Source organism: Octopus sinensis, linkage group LG17 (genome assembly GCF_006345805.1).
Source record: "Octopus sinensis linkage group LG17, ASM634580v1, whole genome shotgun sequence".
In the NCBI taxonomy this organism is placed as follows: Eukaryota; Metazoa; Mollusca; class Cephalopoda; order Octopoda; family Octopodidae; genus Octopus; species Octopus sinensis.
Window position 1 is genome coordinate 22,033,841 of NC_043013.1, and position 16,550 is coordinate 22,050,390.

General features: G+C 37.3%; 1 protein-coding gene across 1 annotated transcript in view; it reads left to right on the top strand.

Annotated features, from left to right (window-relative positions):
- Positions 1 to 14,743, top strand: part of LOC118766702 — a 24,829-nt gene extending 10,086 nt beyond the window's left edge. The window contains exons 4-6 of the mRNA XM_036510350.1: positions 10,061 to 10,285; positions 13,996 to 14,133; positions 14,634 to 14,743. Of these exons, the coding sequence (XP_036366243.1) occupies positions 10,061 to 10,285; positions 13,996 to 14,133; positions 14,634 to 14,743 (473 nt within the window). The remainder of the gene's footprint in view (positions 1 to 10,060; positions 10,286 to 13,995; positions 14,134 to 14,633) is intronic.
- Positions 14,744 to 16,550: the final 1,807 nt, after the last annotated feature.

Here is a 16,550-nt window from a genome sequence, read left to right on the forward strand (position 1 = left end):
ACTGTCGTGCCATACATCCAGACGGAGGACATAACACATAGAAGGAATCTTCTCCGAGCTATTGCGCTACTTGTTGAGGAGAAATTACAATTCAAGAAAACAAAAAGAACCATGGTGGAACGACGCATTGAAAGGGACTTAATGCGGGCATGGCAAGATCGAGGAAAAATTGAGCAATGGTTAAGAGGAAAGTGAGGAAAAATGGGAAACTGACAGACCGAGAAATATTGGAGAAGAAATATTAAATACGGAAGAACGGGTTTGATGCAGTAATAGAGCAGTTAAAACAGAAGATCATGGCAAAAAGCCGGAAGATCAGAAGATTTGTGAACAGAAATAAGCAGTTCGAGGAGAACAGATTGTTCAAAAATAACCCGAAGCAATTCTTCCGAACGTTAGAAGGAGACAATGGGGAAAATGTTGCTCCTGATGCAAATCAAGCCAAGGAGTTCTGGAGCAGATTATGGGGAAACAGTACGGTGCATAAAAGGGATGCAATAAGGATAGGAACTATCAAGACAGAATTACAAGGAGGAAAGAAACAAAGGAATATTGTCATAAGCACGGGTGATGTGAAAGAACAAGTGGGTAAAGTGTCTAACTGGAAAGCCTCAGGACCAGATGGGATTCATGCCTTTTGGCTGAAGAGATGCCACGCGGTGCAGGAAAGACTAGCAGTCCAATTGAATGGGTGTGTCCAGAAAGGCACATTCCCGGGTGGATAGTGACTGGGAGGACAACACTTGTAATGAAAGATAGAAGAAAGGTGAATATTGTGGTAAACTACCGTCTTATAGCATCCTTAAACATAGTCTGGAAGATACTCTCTGGAATATGTGCGGCAAAGACACCCACTTTCCTGGCACAGGAGTAAATACTTCCAAGGGAATAAAGAGTTCTCAGGGTACCAAGGATCACCTGGTCATCAATAAAATAGTTTTGAGGCATTGTGAAAAACATTATACAAACATGTCTATGGCTTGGATAGACTTTAAGAAGGCATATGATACGATGCCTCGTTCTTGGATCATGGAATGCCTACAGATGTTAGGTGTGGCTGACAACATCACAAATTTTCTGATGCATAGCATGAAAAAGTGTGAAATCAAATTGTACTCAAGTAATGTATTCCTCGGAGAAGTTAACATTAAAAGTGGGATCTTCCAAAGTGACTCGTTTTCTTCGTTACTTTTTGTAATTGCACTGATACCCATAACAATGACACTTTGGAAAATTAAGATGGGTTACCGATGTGGGAAGAAAGGCCCATCATTGAACCATCTGTTTATGGATGACCTAAAATTGTTTGGGAAATCTGAAAAACAGATGGATTCCTTAACCAAAACAGTCCAGAAGCGTGGGAGGGACATCGGTATGGAATTTGGGATCACCAAATACTCAGTACTTAATATGAAAAGAGGGAAAACAGTCAGCAGGGGATTGCAGTTGCCATCAGGAGAGACTATAGGTGAACCTGACAGTTTTGGGAATAGTATAGATATTTAGGGATTTGGGAGCTGGAAGACATTTTACACAGAGAAATGAAGGTCAACGTCAGCGAAGTGCATCAAAAAAGGGTGAAAATGGTGTTGAAATCCAACCTGAATACCAAAAATTTGATTACCGCAATGAATATCTGGGCAGTTGCGGTGGTTAGATATAGTGCATCCATCCTCAAATGGACTAAGGAGGAAATATCAACACTGGATAGAAGGACGAGAAAGTTGATGACGCTGCATGGGGTGCTACACCCTTAAGCAAACGTAAACAGATTGTATATGAAAAGAAAATTGGTGGCAGAGGATTAATTAGTATAGACCAAAGGTTCTCAACGGGGCCATTTGGAGCTCGGTGAGGGCGTTTTGGATCGAAGGGGCACTAGGGAGGTGTTAAAAAGCTTGGGGCGCTGAAAGACCCTCTTTGATATGTTTAATTTGAAATTAACGAATAGCATCCATATTTTCACATCTCTGTGACAGTCACTTCTAAAAGAAAACGTCTTTTATTTCAAACTAGCAGCATAGCCCGGCGTTTCCCGGGTATGTAAGAGCCCCTAGTAGGCAACGACTAATCCCCATCTAGTCCTTTCCCTCTAGGGAACGAAGGCGCATGTGTAGGTTGCAATGTCTTCTCTTCACTCGAATACTTCTGTGTATACGATGTTCCTAGCTGTCGAGTTGTGTCCCCTAGACAGAAAATGTGTTGCATATAAAAAGCTTAGATTCTCGACCCCATGTCGAATTTATCGATTTTTTTCAGAACTGGGAGAACTTCTCAAAATTTTCGCTGCGTTAGTTTTGAATTATGACATTGGGCTATGTGTGTGTCAAGTTTCATCAGAATCGGTTGAAAGCCGTGGTCAGGGTGAGGGTACAACCTGACAGACACACAGACAGACAAACTGCCGTTTATATAGAGAGAGATTTTCAAAAACTTAAAGCAACTTTTCCATTTAAGCGACACCAAGCAAATTCCAGATATAGTGTGTAACTGGTGTCGCTAAAGTGATACCCCAAAACAAAAACGAAAACTAAAAGCAGATGAATAGTGACAGACGATTAAAAGAAAAAAAAATATGTGTGTATTTGTGTAATTGTGTGAGCGTGTGTGTGTGTACAAATAGATAAAGAATGGTGGGTGGTCAAAATTTGGAACAAACAAACTGGCTTTTGTGAGTGGCTGATAGGTATGTATTTGTGTATATTTGTGTATGTATGGGTATGTTTCTATGTATATTGCGTGTGTTGCCATTTTGATTTTCTTCCTGCGATCGAACTTAAACTGACCCCTAGCTATCAAAGACCGAACACACACACACACACACATATACACACACGTACACACACACACACACACACACACACACACGTACACACACTTGTTTTAGATCTTGTACCAATTTGAACTGTAACCATGCACAAGATAACATGGTAAGTCTTATGTTCTGAAATTTTAATTTTGAATTTGTTTTAATTATAAAATTATACCCCAGCTAAAAGCTCATTTTTTGACTTTTTCAAAACAGAACCTTTTCTTTCTATTTCCATATTTTTTGTTAAGCCACAATTGCTCTGTTTTGGGAGTACCTCATTGTTTCATATGTTGATGTGTATAAGTCAACAAAAACTAATGGAAAATCGGACACTAGCAAACACACAGACACACACGTGTATATATATATATATATATATATATATATATATATATATATGTATGTATGTATGTATGTATGTATGTATATATGTATGTATCTATAAAGGCGTAGGAGTGGCTGTGTGGTAAGTAGCTTGCTTCCCAACCACATGGTTCCCGGTTAGGGGTTAGGGTGTGTATGTGTTTGTGTGTCTGTGTTTATCCCCGCAACATCGCTTGACAACTAATGCTGCTGTGTTTACGTCCCAAATACATTTGTTGTATTTTTCAACACAAAAACTTTGGCTTTCAAGGTTTTTCCACGAAATGTAACATCACTTACCATTTTGCCCATAAAATGCAGCTTCTTTTCTGAAACACCTCGTGCAGTTTTCCTTTAAACTGTGTTTTCCTATTTTTCTCCATGTATATGTATTAATTATTGTGATATCACTGCCCGTATCCAATTGTAACTTGATATTCACATTATTCATTTTTACGGAGACAATTTTTTTTCTGAGTCTCGCTTTTTTCTAACAATACATTCTTTCTAAAAATTTCTTTCTGTTCGACCATTTTTTTTTGTTTCGCAATATTGTGAGGTTTTATATCCGATTTTTCCACAATCAAAGCATTTATGATTTTTAAAATGACAGTTACTTTTAAAAGGTAAACCTTCGCACCTGTAGCACGGATTTGGTCTTGACGTTCGTTTTTCCTTTTTCTTATCTATTTCAGGACGACACGCATGTATCTGAGAGCAGTCTTTTATTTCAATTTTATTTGCGCCATGTCTTAAAATTATAATCCTCTGGCATTCTTCAGCCACTGTCAGTAGAGCTAATTTTTGGTCCTGTTCTAATTTTGTTGATATACGGAAACGTATATCAGCGTCTTTTCTTGCTGTTAACCCTTGAACATATATTAGACATTTGAACAAATCCGGGTTAATTAATTTAATCTGAATTTTTCACACTCTCTGTTAATGACCCCAGTATAGGTGACGAAATCTTCATCTTTTTTAACTAAATTTAAACATTGCCAACGAGTTTCATTGGAAAGCCGCGATAACAAAATAACTGTTTCATCGAATCAAATCTCACCTGATTTCTTCAGCAGAATATAGTTACAGTATTTTTGTTGATCGGCAGAGGATAACTTTTTTTAAAAGTAGTCGCACTTTCCTCATCATTCCAATTTTTACGTTCTTTGAAGATTTCTTCGTATCTTCGAAAATATGAAGAGAAAGAAATACCTTCTGGATTATAAATAAATTCTCCAATTGAATTTGTTACGCCGTCTGACGAGAACGAGCCTGAAGTATTTTCAGACTTCTTCAACAATATTTGTAGTAAGTGTTGATATTGTTGTCGTTGTAACTGCTGTTGTTGTTGTTGTTGCAACTGTACCATGCAAGCCAACAAATCTTCCATGTTAAATCATTTTTTCTTTAGTTTCGTACCAAACAAAAAAATTTAAACGTCCTACGCAAGCTTCGAATATCTCGTCGCTACTTTTATATTCTGCCACAGGTTGGTAAATATAAATTATGCAGCGGAAGTTTAATCAATGTGTTCGCACGGCAGACTTCTCGAGACTACCAAAACGCTCTCTCCCGACTACTACTGACTTCTCTTCTTTATAAGAATTCGGCTTGTCCATTTTCCAATCCACCAGAGGTGTCAATAATTCTCACCACAACACATTGGGGTCATCGACTATCTCCCTCCCCCACAATTTCTGGCTTTGTGCCTATAGTAGAAAGGATTATTATTATTATTATTATTATTATTATTATTATTATTATTATTATTATTATTATTATTATCATTATTATTATTATTGTCATCATCATCATCATCATCATCATCATCATCATCATCATTATCATTATCATTATTATTATTATTATTATTATTATTATTATTATTATTATTATTATTATTATTCTATGTTTGACTTTTGCTTTATATTTGTACAAGTTGGCTCCAAGTCTCACCCAGAGACCTCAAGAGACAACAGGGTTGGAAGTTCATGTTGTTGTTATGCCTAGTGTGCCATATATTTGGGGGTAGGGGGTGTTGTACTAATGAATGTCTAAAAAAAGTTTGTTTTTTTTTTAAACCGAAAATTATGTTTGTTTTAAACCTTGAGATTACATAGAAAGTATTTTGCGTAGGATATGAGCAGTTCCCATGAGCACTATCTTTTGAATTTCTGCCATTTTGGGGTTTCCTGGTATCTGAGTTAGGTAGCAATCAGCCCATTTTGCTATCATTCCCAGGGCACCTATGACAACAGGTATTGTTTTAGTCTTCAGGTTCCACATTTTGCTGATTTCTATTTCAAGATCTTTATATTTGCTCAGTTTTTGGTAGATCTTGACAGATACGTTTATATCGATTGGGACAGTCATATCAATGAGGAGGCATGTTCTTTGTTTGAAGTCTTTGAATATGATGTCTGGCCTATTTGCATCTATCTTTCTGTCAGTTTGAACGGTGAAGTTCCAGAGGAGTGAGATGTGGTCATTTTCAAGCACTGGGGGTGGTTTGTGTTCCCACCAGTTTTTTTCATGGGGCAAATCCAGGTTTTTACAGATTACCCAGTGAATATATTGTGCAGCTCTATCGTGCCTGTTGAGATACTCTGTAGGCGCTAGAAGACTGCACTTGGAGACCACATGGTCAATGGTTTCCTTTTGTTGCTTGCATACAAGACACGTTGGACTGCTTCTGATCTTTAATATGTTGGCCTGGTAGTTTCTTGTTGGTAGGCATTGATCTTGAGCTGCTATGATAAACCCCTCTGTTTCAGATTTTAAGCCAGAGGCCATTAGCCATTGATGGGTCAGGGCTTTGTCAACATCTGCATTATTTGCTCTCTTTGGGTATTTGCCATAGAGAGGTTTTTCTTGCCATTTATCATTCAGAATATCTAAGGCCGCAGATTTAGCACGGGTTTTCATGCGCTTAGCTTTTTCTGTGCCTGTTTCTTGTATGTCTATCTCTAATTCCGAAATTTGTTGTATTCGGAATTCACTTAGATATTCCTTTGCCTGTTTTGTTACTGAGTATGATGCTTTCTTGTTTTCATGTTTTGAGACAAGTTTTAACATCCAGTCCTCAGAGTTTTTCAGGTAGGTGTCTAGGCCAATTGTAGCAATCTTCATTGTTATTGCCAGTTGTAAAAGTCCACGGCCTCCCTCTTTTCTTAGCAGATAAAGTCGTTCTGTATCTGCCTTAGGGTGGTGCATTCTATGCATTGTCAACAGTTTTCGTATTTTACTGTCAAGATTACATATTTCAGTAATTGACCAGTTAACGATATTGAAACTGTAAGTCACGACTGGTATGGTTAATGCATTGATCGCTTCGATCCTGTTTCTCGCATTCAGCTCTGTCTTGAGTATTGCTCTTACTCTGCGATAGCATTCTCTCCTGATCCTTTCCTGCATCTCTGAATGCCTTATTCCTTCTCCTTCAATTACCCCTAGATACTTGTAGTTCTCTGCTGGGTCTAATTCTTTTATGACATTCTGCTGGTCAAGGTTAACGTTAGATGTTTCTGTCATTTTTCCTTTGATAAAGGTAGCTTTTGCGCACTTATCGAGGCCAAATTGCATTCTGATGTCATCACTGAATTGTTTGACAATCGCTAGTAAGCCCTTGAGTTGTTGGTCATTTTTTGCTAAGAGCTTTAAATCATCCATATAAATGAGATGATTTATATTTTTATCAAACATTTTATATCCGTACTGCGCGTCATTGAGCAGTTTTCAGAGAGGTATTAAGGCTAAACAGAAGAGGAGCGGTGATAGTGAGTCACCCTGGAAAATGCCACATGAAATTTTTACATCACCAGCATTTAGAGATTCATTGTCACTGTTCAAAGTTAGTGTGGTTCTCCATGATCTCATACTTACAGAGACAAAAAGTTTCGCAGAGCAGGTGCTATCTTATACATTTCTAGGCATTTATTAATCCAGCTATGTGGTAGGCTATCAAAAGCCTTTTTATAGTCTATCCAGGCTATTGATAAGTTTTTGTGTCGTTTGTGACAATCTTCTAAGATCATCTTATTGATGAGTAGTTGATCTTTACAACCGTAGGATCCACGTTTACATCCTTTCTGTTCATTAGGCAATATGCTGCTGTCTGTCAAAAAACTATAGGTATATTCCGTCAGGACAGATGTTAGTGTTTATACATAGTTGTTAAGCAGGTCATGGGTCTATAGTTTTTGGGTTCATTTGTTTCTTCACTTTTTGGAAGCAGGAATGTTAACCCATTAACTAGCCAAGGAGGCATCCTACTAGGGTGTTGCAAAACATCATTGTAAAGTTCTGTTAGCAGTTCATGGCTCTCTGGGAAGGCATTCAACCAAAAGTTAGGGATTTTATCCTTTCCTGGAGACTTCCATTTGCTTGACCTCCTGAGAGCAGATCTTATATCTTCTACCTTGACACCCTCCCACTTTTGCTCTTCTAAGGAGTCCAGTTCTTTAGATATTCTATCAATCCAGGGGGCCTTTTCGCTGTGTGTTTTTTTCTTCTGCCCAAATTTTATTCCAAAATCCCTGCACTTTTTCTTTTGATGGTACAGACTTTACAGTAACTGTTGTTTTTCCTATCTTCCTGTAAAAATTTTTGGGGTTATTTTTGAACATGTTGTTGTCCCTGAAGAATCTAATACGCTTTTCATACCTCGCTACGCGGGCAGCTTTAGCAGATACCTTTTGCTTGATGGTTTCTATGGTGGCATCAATATCAAGTATAGTTTTCATATTATATTTTTTCATTAGTTTTTGGGTTTTTGCAGGTTTGGTAGTCTTATGAACCTTAAGGTTTTTCAAATATTCAATGTCAGATCTAAATAGTTTAATTTGTTGTTGCAAACGCTCTTGCCAAGAAGGCTTTTTGTGGAAATGTTGCCGTTTTCTAATCTTTTCACCACATAGGATCGTTGAGATTTTCACAGATGCATAGTATAGGTGGTTGAGATCTGTGATATCAACATCATTAGCTGTAATTATATCCTTAAGTGCAAGCCGGATTTTACCAATTATTTTCATGTTTTGGTTAGATTTTCGGATTTTAGGGAGTGTATCACGTTCATCCATACTGGTTTCTTTAATTTTCAGCCATTCAATCATGATTTGACTTTTTAGCTCATGTAGTTCTGTCGGGTCAATATTTGTGTGACTTTCTTCATCTATTTGATGTTCATCTGTCTAAGTGTTTATATTTGGTTCAGGGAGTATTTCACTTTGCCTATCACTTATACTAACTCTTTCAATCCTTACTTCGTTTTTATTAGCTCTGAGCTGGTCTATAATTATTTCCTCTGTATTATCTTCTTTAGCTGCAGCTTCGTTCATTCTATCCGTTACTGCTTGTCTAATTTGATCAATCTCTACTTCAGTCAGTAATTTTTTTTTTATAATGTTTCTTCTGACGTTGGCAAGTTTGTTACTGTCTATGTAGGGTCTTACTTCAGGGTGTTTCTGTCTCCAGTTTATGTAGGTTTGTATAGTGTTCGATTTATCTGTGGGGAAATATATGGCATGATAGAAAGCTGCAAGAACTTCTTTATTATCTTCCCTAGTCCATTTTTCCTTCTTTTTCTTTTGAGTGTTTGGTGACGAGCATGGATGGCCATCTGTTGGAATATTCCAGTTGCGGGGTACGTTCAGCTCCTGTGTGTCGGGAAGATTTGATCCAGTAGTTGATTTTTCAATCAGACTTTGGTTCAATTTTCGGGTACGTGGTCTTTTGTAGTCCGCTCGTCGACCATCGCGGATTGTAGGTTGTTTTGTTGACATTGAAGCATGACGAGCATCGACTCTTACATTAAGAGACGGATCTGTCAGTTTAGGATTTTCTGCACGTAAACATTGTTCGTAGCGCAGTTTCCTAAGGCTAGCAGATCTGTATTCGTCTGTATTTTTTTTGTTGATAGTTTTATCTCTGGGCATAGTTTTCCCTTCTTTTTATTTATTTATTTATCTATCTTTTTAAACTTATGAAAGATTCACTCTGCCTGTATTAGTTCGAAAAAATGAGAATAAAATACGAGAAAAAAAAATAATAATAAACAAACAAAAATAAGAATTATCATCATCACTGTCATCACTGTCATCATCATCATCATCATCAATGACATTGTTTTATGTGTAGTCACAGCGGTAGCTTATTCTTATTATTATTCTTATCACTATCACCATCACCACGGTAGAGTGGTCATGTTCTATAAATAGATTCATCAGATGGTGGACAAAGGACATTTGGGTCAGGAAAAGGTCAAACCTGTTTACTAGTACCAGCGTTATCTTGAAAGCAATCCAGCTATATATATATACCCATACACATATGTATATATATATGTATATTCACACACGCATATTTTCTGATATTCACTCGATGATTTTTTTAAAAAAAATTCTGAGTTCAATTGTGTTTGGAAAAAAAAAAAAGATTTTTGCAAAGAGAAGAATGTTTACATTTTCGAATGCTCAGAAAATTTTTCTTTTCTTTTTAAAAGTTTAAAAGTTATGCTGTGGTTTACAGTTTTTGTAGTTGTGCAGTGTATATATATTGGTATACGCTTACTTCCATATTATTATTATTATTATTATTATTATAATTGTTATTATTATTATTATTATTATTATTATTATTATTATTATTATTATTATTATTATTATTATTATTATTATTATTATTATTATTAAAGCGGTGAGGTAGAAAAATCTTTAGCACGCCGGACAAAATGCTTAGATGTATTTCGTCCGTCATTATGTTCAAATTTTTATCAATTTATAATTTCTCATTAATGTAAAATAATAAAACTACTCACCTGAAAAGAATCCCATCAACCATTACGAGAACCAAACCAAAACAAAGCATTTATCTATTTTATTCTTTCAGGAAGATGTCCTGTGAATCTCATTTACAATGCTCACACTTTTATTCCTACACTTTCGACATCGGTGTCTGGTGTCAATTATGCGCAGTGTTTCAATCGTTGTGAAGCGGAACCAAATTGTCAATCGTTTCACTACGCCTTTCTTAACTGCATAATGTCAAATTATAACTATACTTATAAACCGTTTCATGTGCACAAGGGTTACATCTACACTGACATAAACAGAGGTAAGTGCAAATCTCTTTTATTTTTTATTTAGACAATACTGAGATACCACCTTCAAAAGCTTTAGCTTGTTATGTCACCCTAGTAGTTTATTTTACTCTTTATCAAATGGTTGAGTCCAGCTTGTCCTTAAGGTACGAGGGGCGTTCAATAAGTAATGCCCCTGACCCACTTCCCATAGCAGTAGAGCAACGACACTTGGCACAGTTATTAGTCTTTTCCTACATAGGAACTACTCAGAGTTATGCATTTCTCCCATCGTTTGATACAGCTCTGGAGACCGTTTTTGTAGAAGACCCCAGCTTGGTCCTCCAACCACGACGTGACTTCAGAAATCAAGGCTGCATCATCTGGGAAACGCTTTCCTTTCAAAATCAACTTCATGGCTGGGAAGAGGTGAAAATCAGAGGGTGCAAGGGGAGGAGTTCATAGCTGCACGCCTGTGCTTCTGATCTGGCGACACGCGAGTTGTGGACCGGAGCGTTGTCCTGCAGGAGGAGGATGCCTTTGCTGATCTTGCCCCGCCTCTTGATTTTGATAGCTTCTCTTAATTTCCTCAAAAGTGAAGCAGAATAGGCTCCTGTAATTGTGGTACCCTTTGCCAGGAAATCTGTCATCACTACTCCGTCCTGGTCCCAGAAGACTGTGAGCATAACCTTGTCAGCGGAGGGCTGCACCTTTGCCTTCTTTGGAGGAGGTGAGTCACGGTGCTTTCACTACATTGACTGTGCTTTGGTCTATGGATCATAGTGATGGACCCAGGTTTTATCCTGTGTGATCAGTCTTTTGAAAAATTTTCACACATCTTCTTGGCACATCTCCAAATTCATCCTCGAGCACTCAACGCGTTCTTGCTTCTGGAAAGATGTGAGCAACCTGGAAATCCATCTGGCAGACACCTTTTGCATATGCAAATGGTCATGAATGATAGTTTCCACAGACCCGGTACTAATCTTGACCTTATGGGCTATTTGGCGAATAGTTATGCGTTGACCTTCCAAAATGGCAGCCTCAACTTGACGGACAGACGTCTCATCAACGGCAGAAGGGGGCGACCAGATCTGGGAGCTGTTTCCACAGAGTTCCGACTATGTTTGAATTCACAATGCCAGCGTTTTACAAGGTCATATGATGGGGCATCATCACCATAAGTTACTTTCATTTCATCAAAAGTCTCCCGTGGTGTGAGTCCTTTCAAATACAAAAACCAGATCACTGCTCGACATTCAACAGGCTCCATTTCACACTTGACTCAGTTCAAACACCTGTAAATCAGAAACCACAATTAGTCCAGAGCTGTAATTCGCCACGTAATCTATAGAGGTATAAATAAGTGCACATGCAAAGTTTCAGCTAGATCAAACAACTGCACGTGGGTCAGGAGCATTACTTATTGAACGCCCCTCGTATGTAAATTGAGGGACTAATTAAAGACCAAACTATTGATCACTCCTATTAGACACACACACACACACACACACACACACACACACACACACACACACACACACACGATTAAGCACATAAATGCAAAACAAGGTGGAAAGAAGTAGGACTCAAGTACCGAAGGTAGGGTATTATGCTCTCTTTTTATTCAAGCTGCAAAAACATCACAAAAAACTGTTACCGTTTCACGTTTCCGTCGTCTAACATTTGTGATCAAGAATGGAATAAAATTGTGATGGTACATGTAATATATAATTTGATGTAATGCAATTTAAGGCATAAGCATTGGAATTTGGTTGGGTAACTTATATTCAAATTATAAACAGTATTGTATTCGTTAACGGTTGGTCGAATTGAGGGTTATAAATTGAACAGTAAAATATATTATATTATCTATATATGTAAAAGAGAGTTTGTGTGTGTATGTGTGTATGTGTGTGTGCGTGTGTGTGTGCGTGTATGTGTGTATGTGTGTGTGTGTGTGCGTGCGTGTATGTTCCTTATGTATTCGAAAGCTGTGTTGCCGATTTTGACGTGTGGGGTATCATAAGATTCATTAATCTTTCGGCTACCAAATAAACTATATTTTTATTTCCATATTTTCGAAAATGTACACATAAATATCGTACTAAAATAAGCTACAACCAAAAATATTTCATTAAAAGACAAACATATTTCTATATGTCAAGAGGAAATACAGTCACTCACCCTCCCTTTCTCTCTCCCTCTCTCTCTCTCTCTCTCTCTCTCTCTCATGCACACGCACTCATACACACTAAAAAGAATGTATTCAAATGTATTTATGTACGTGTATATGAAAGACAATGTATATGTGTGTGTGTGAGAGAGTGAGTTACTTAGACAGACAGGCAAAATAATACATACATGACAACACACACACACACGGTAAAACTTCTGTACGAATCATGTTATTTCTCACTGTGTGCACGCCCAAAATTACAGCTGAACTCCACTTAAAAGGTTCTTTTACTATTCTGTAATTTGTGTTTGTGATGAATTTATTTTGAAAACCTGATCTTCGGTAAAAACTGAAAATGAATTTTTCCCAGAAATTCTGTCCTTTACCTGTCGCCTCTAGCATGTCGTCTCTAGCATGACATTTGCGCCCCACGCCTCTATTTTTCCCTAAACTTCTTCCGATTCCTACGTATTTGATAGAGTAATTTAGGATTTCGCCAAAACAATTCGTTCTCTATATTTTAATCTTCTCTCTCTCTCTCTCTCTCTCTCTCTCTCTCTCTCTCTCTCTCTCTCTCTCTCTCTCTCTCTCTCTCTCTCTCTCTCTCTCTCTCTCTCTCTCTCCATAATTGACAGTAAATAAAACACATATATTAAAGAGGTAAGGATTTCTTATATAAAATCATCTTATGTAAATAGGGAAGTCGATTGTATTAAAGAGATTAGGATTTCTTGATTAATAGTAAAGAAATCACGGAAGATATTAAGATCATCAGAAGAATAAGAAACTATTTTTATTCCATTTCAGTACTTTGGAACGAATTCAAACAGTCAAATTCACTGGACAAGATTAACTCTGTGGGATGTGGTATAATATTTTTCGACTCTTATTATTTCGTTGACAGTAAGACCCTCTTTTCGTTTATTTTTTGTGTTTTTCGTTTCTGTTTCTGGTTTCTCGTCTTTAATTCATTGATCTCTAGTTCTTGCCACAAAAAATTAAAAAATAAATAAATATCTCTTTCTTCTACATCACATAAGTATTTCTACTTAGAAACTTAATTCTTAATTAAATATATTAACAGTAAATTAATGATTAATATTCATTCAAAAGGATGTTGTAAAACAACCCACAAATACATTTAAAATCTGGCAAATGGATTAATATTAATCTCCGTTGTCATTAAAATTCTCAACACGCTTCCTTACTAATCTGCAAAGAAATACCTCAATACATCTCGCCGGTAATACGAGAACCACTCTCCCTCCGAGACACCCAACAACATACCCCTTCTCACTCTCCCGTCATACATGCTATTTCACCAGCCAGATCCCACATCAATTATTATCCCCAGTCCTTCCTTTCTAGATTATGCAACACTCACGAACTCACTCCCTACTCACACTAACCTAAAGATGTCCAAACGGAACATGAATAAAATCGATCTATCGAATCAATAGGCCACATCTATTCGTTTCCCTTGTACTTTGTCAGACTAGAGCAATAATTTAATTTATGCTCTTATATTTATTGTGTTTCCTCTTTCCAATTTTTTTTCTATTGCAGAAAAAGAAACTAATGACTTTACAGCTTATTCAACATTTTCCTTCAAACCAAACCCATATCCCAACCTTGTAACCGAGGCCCAAATGGATGCTCACTCGGTTCTGGATTGTTCCCGTTTATGTTTGATATCTTCTACATGTACCGCCTTTTCATATACTAACACTAAGTGCCTAAAGAAGAAACTGATCTGAACTTTAATGGAATTCACCCCCAAAATTACTTCTCAATGAAGTGTGAGCAAGACTTCAACGTATCACGTTTGCTAATAATAATTATATAAGATAAAATGTGTATTTCTTTGTGAATAAAATCAATTTAATTCAGTTATTTCTTTTGTTGATTAATTTTAATTGCTAACGTTTTTTTCCTTTTTAGCCTTCTCTTAGAAATCCATTCACACATTTGAAAGTTTATAAGATTATTAAATTTACTTGAGTACCCATGAAGCAATTGGGTGTTATTTTATCGACCTTCAAAGAATGAAACACTAATTTAACCTGGACAGCATTTTGTTACAAAACGTAATGGGTCTTATCTAAATACCACAAGCAGTTGAACCGAATTGTAACACTTCTTACCCATAATCTAAATATTATACCAAATAAAAAGCTTGCATTTGTCTGATTTCTTTTGAGAAGTGAAAGAATTTCCAATTCAACCTAAAAATAATGATGAAGATAGCATCGAAAGGTTTTCTGAAGAATATGGTAAACATTTCACGAGAATTATTGTACGTCTTCCATTGTAAGAAAGCACCAAAAATCTTAGGTAACATGATTGCTAATTTTAGTTTCAGCTCTGGTCTCTTGCAAGTCTAAACGAATTTTATTAAAGTTTACAAAGCCAATTTAAAATAAAAATCTTTGTTTTCTCTTAAGACAAAATTTTGTATTTCAGCAACTTATTTTGCATATAATGTCGGTAGAGGTTAAACGAAATCCGAAATAAATAACACGTAAAACAAAATTCAATAGAAATTCGTTCATCAATACAGCAGCTCGATAAGTTCTGATTTTTGGAGGGTTATACATAGCTATTGAACTCTTTAACTCGTTTTAGCTTTAAAATTGCCTCCATGCTGGAACACCACCGTTGACTCTGCTACGCCTTCATTATGTGAAACCTGTCTGATACGTGGCATTTGGTGAATGAGGGAGTTTGATGCTGCTGCCCTCATCTGTGTTTCCTGCCGTGAGGTAGGCATATCTGGAACCCTTGACAGGAGGAGATCCAGTTTCGTTATGAAGACACCTACATCCAAACCATGCCGGTCTCTTGGGCATTTTGGAAGGATATTGAAGAGCTGTGGGCCATTGAAACCGAAGCTGTTGCTGTATCTGGTCCTTATTTTGATGGTAATGGTGGGATCTTTGGCACTCTGCAGTGGTGCCCTGTTTTGCTATTTGTGTTACTTTCAATGCCACAGTGCAAGGCCTTCCAGAATTTTCCAGATATATATCCCAGCATATCTTTCCCGCCTTCGTTGAAAGGAAAACAGTGATAACTCTTTTAGAGTTTCCCAGTAGTTGGTACGTTGCATTGAGACGGTTTTGTTTGTGTAGATTCGTTGGATTGCTTCGAGTTCCACTGTTAATTTTATACTGTGTAGTGGTCATATTTTGGAGCAATAGTCCAAGAAGCTGAGGACATATGTCTTCCAAAAGACCACCATAGTTTCCTTTTCTCTCGTTCTGAAAGTTCGGAGGATCCATCCACCTACCCGTCTGAATTTTCTTACCAAATTAGTAAAAAGCACCTGGAAAGACATGTCAATGCTCAGATCACTATTGATTTTAATTCAGGGACTGCGATTCCTCCAGGGCCAGAGTATTTTATTTGCATGTCTTTCAGCTTTGTATGCTGATAGCTCAGAGCTTGGAATTTTCAATTATTAAACTGCATGTTGTTCTCAGCCTACCTGTATATTGCGTCAAGTTCTCGTTGCAAATGCGCAGAATCGTCTGAGAGGCTTGTCATCTGCATAGCTAGTGAGATTGGCTTATCTGAGCAGTTGAGGGCGTGTCTGAGAGGACCACTATAAATAGCAGTGGTCCTAAGACAGTATCCTGTGTAACACCACTTACTATTTACATTTCTTTTGAGGTGGCTCCATTGGCCACCACTGCTTGACATCTATCTTTTCTAAAGTCATGCAGTCACTCTCCAGCTTTCCGACGACACTGAGATCACGCAGTCTGTAACGTATCATACTACGGTCAACTTTATCAAAGGCTTTTGCAAAGTCGAGATATATCACAGCTACACTTGAGTCGTTGAGCTGGTGCTTTAACACTCAGTTGTAAGAGCTGTATCAGGCAGCTTCTCCCTTGTTGAAATCCATACTGGGTGTCAGTCAGCATATCATTCTCTTCAACGAACGCAACGCAATTAGTTCCTTGCTGACTATTCGTTCTATGACTTTGCTAATGTGTGAGGTCAGACAGATAGACCTATAATTTTTATCATCTGCTCTGCTTCCTCTTTTGTGGATGGAACATATTATCCCTTCCTTCAGTTTGTTTGGAAGCGTACCACTTGCAAGAGAGCTCTGAATA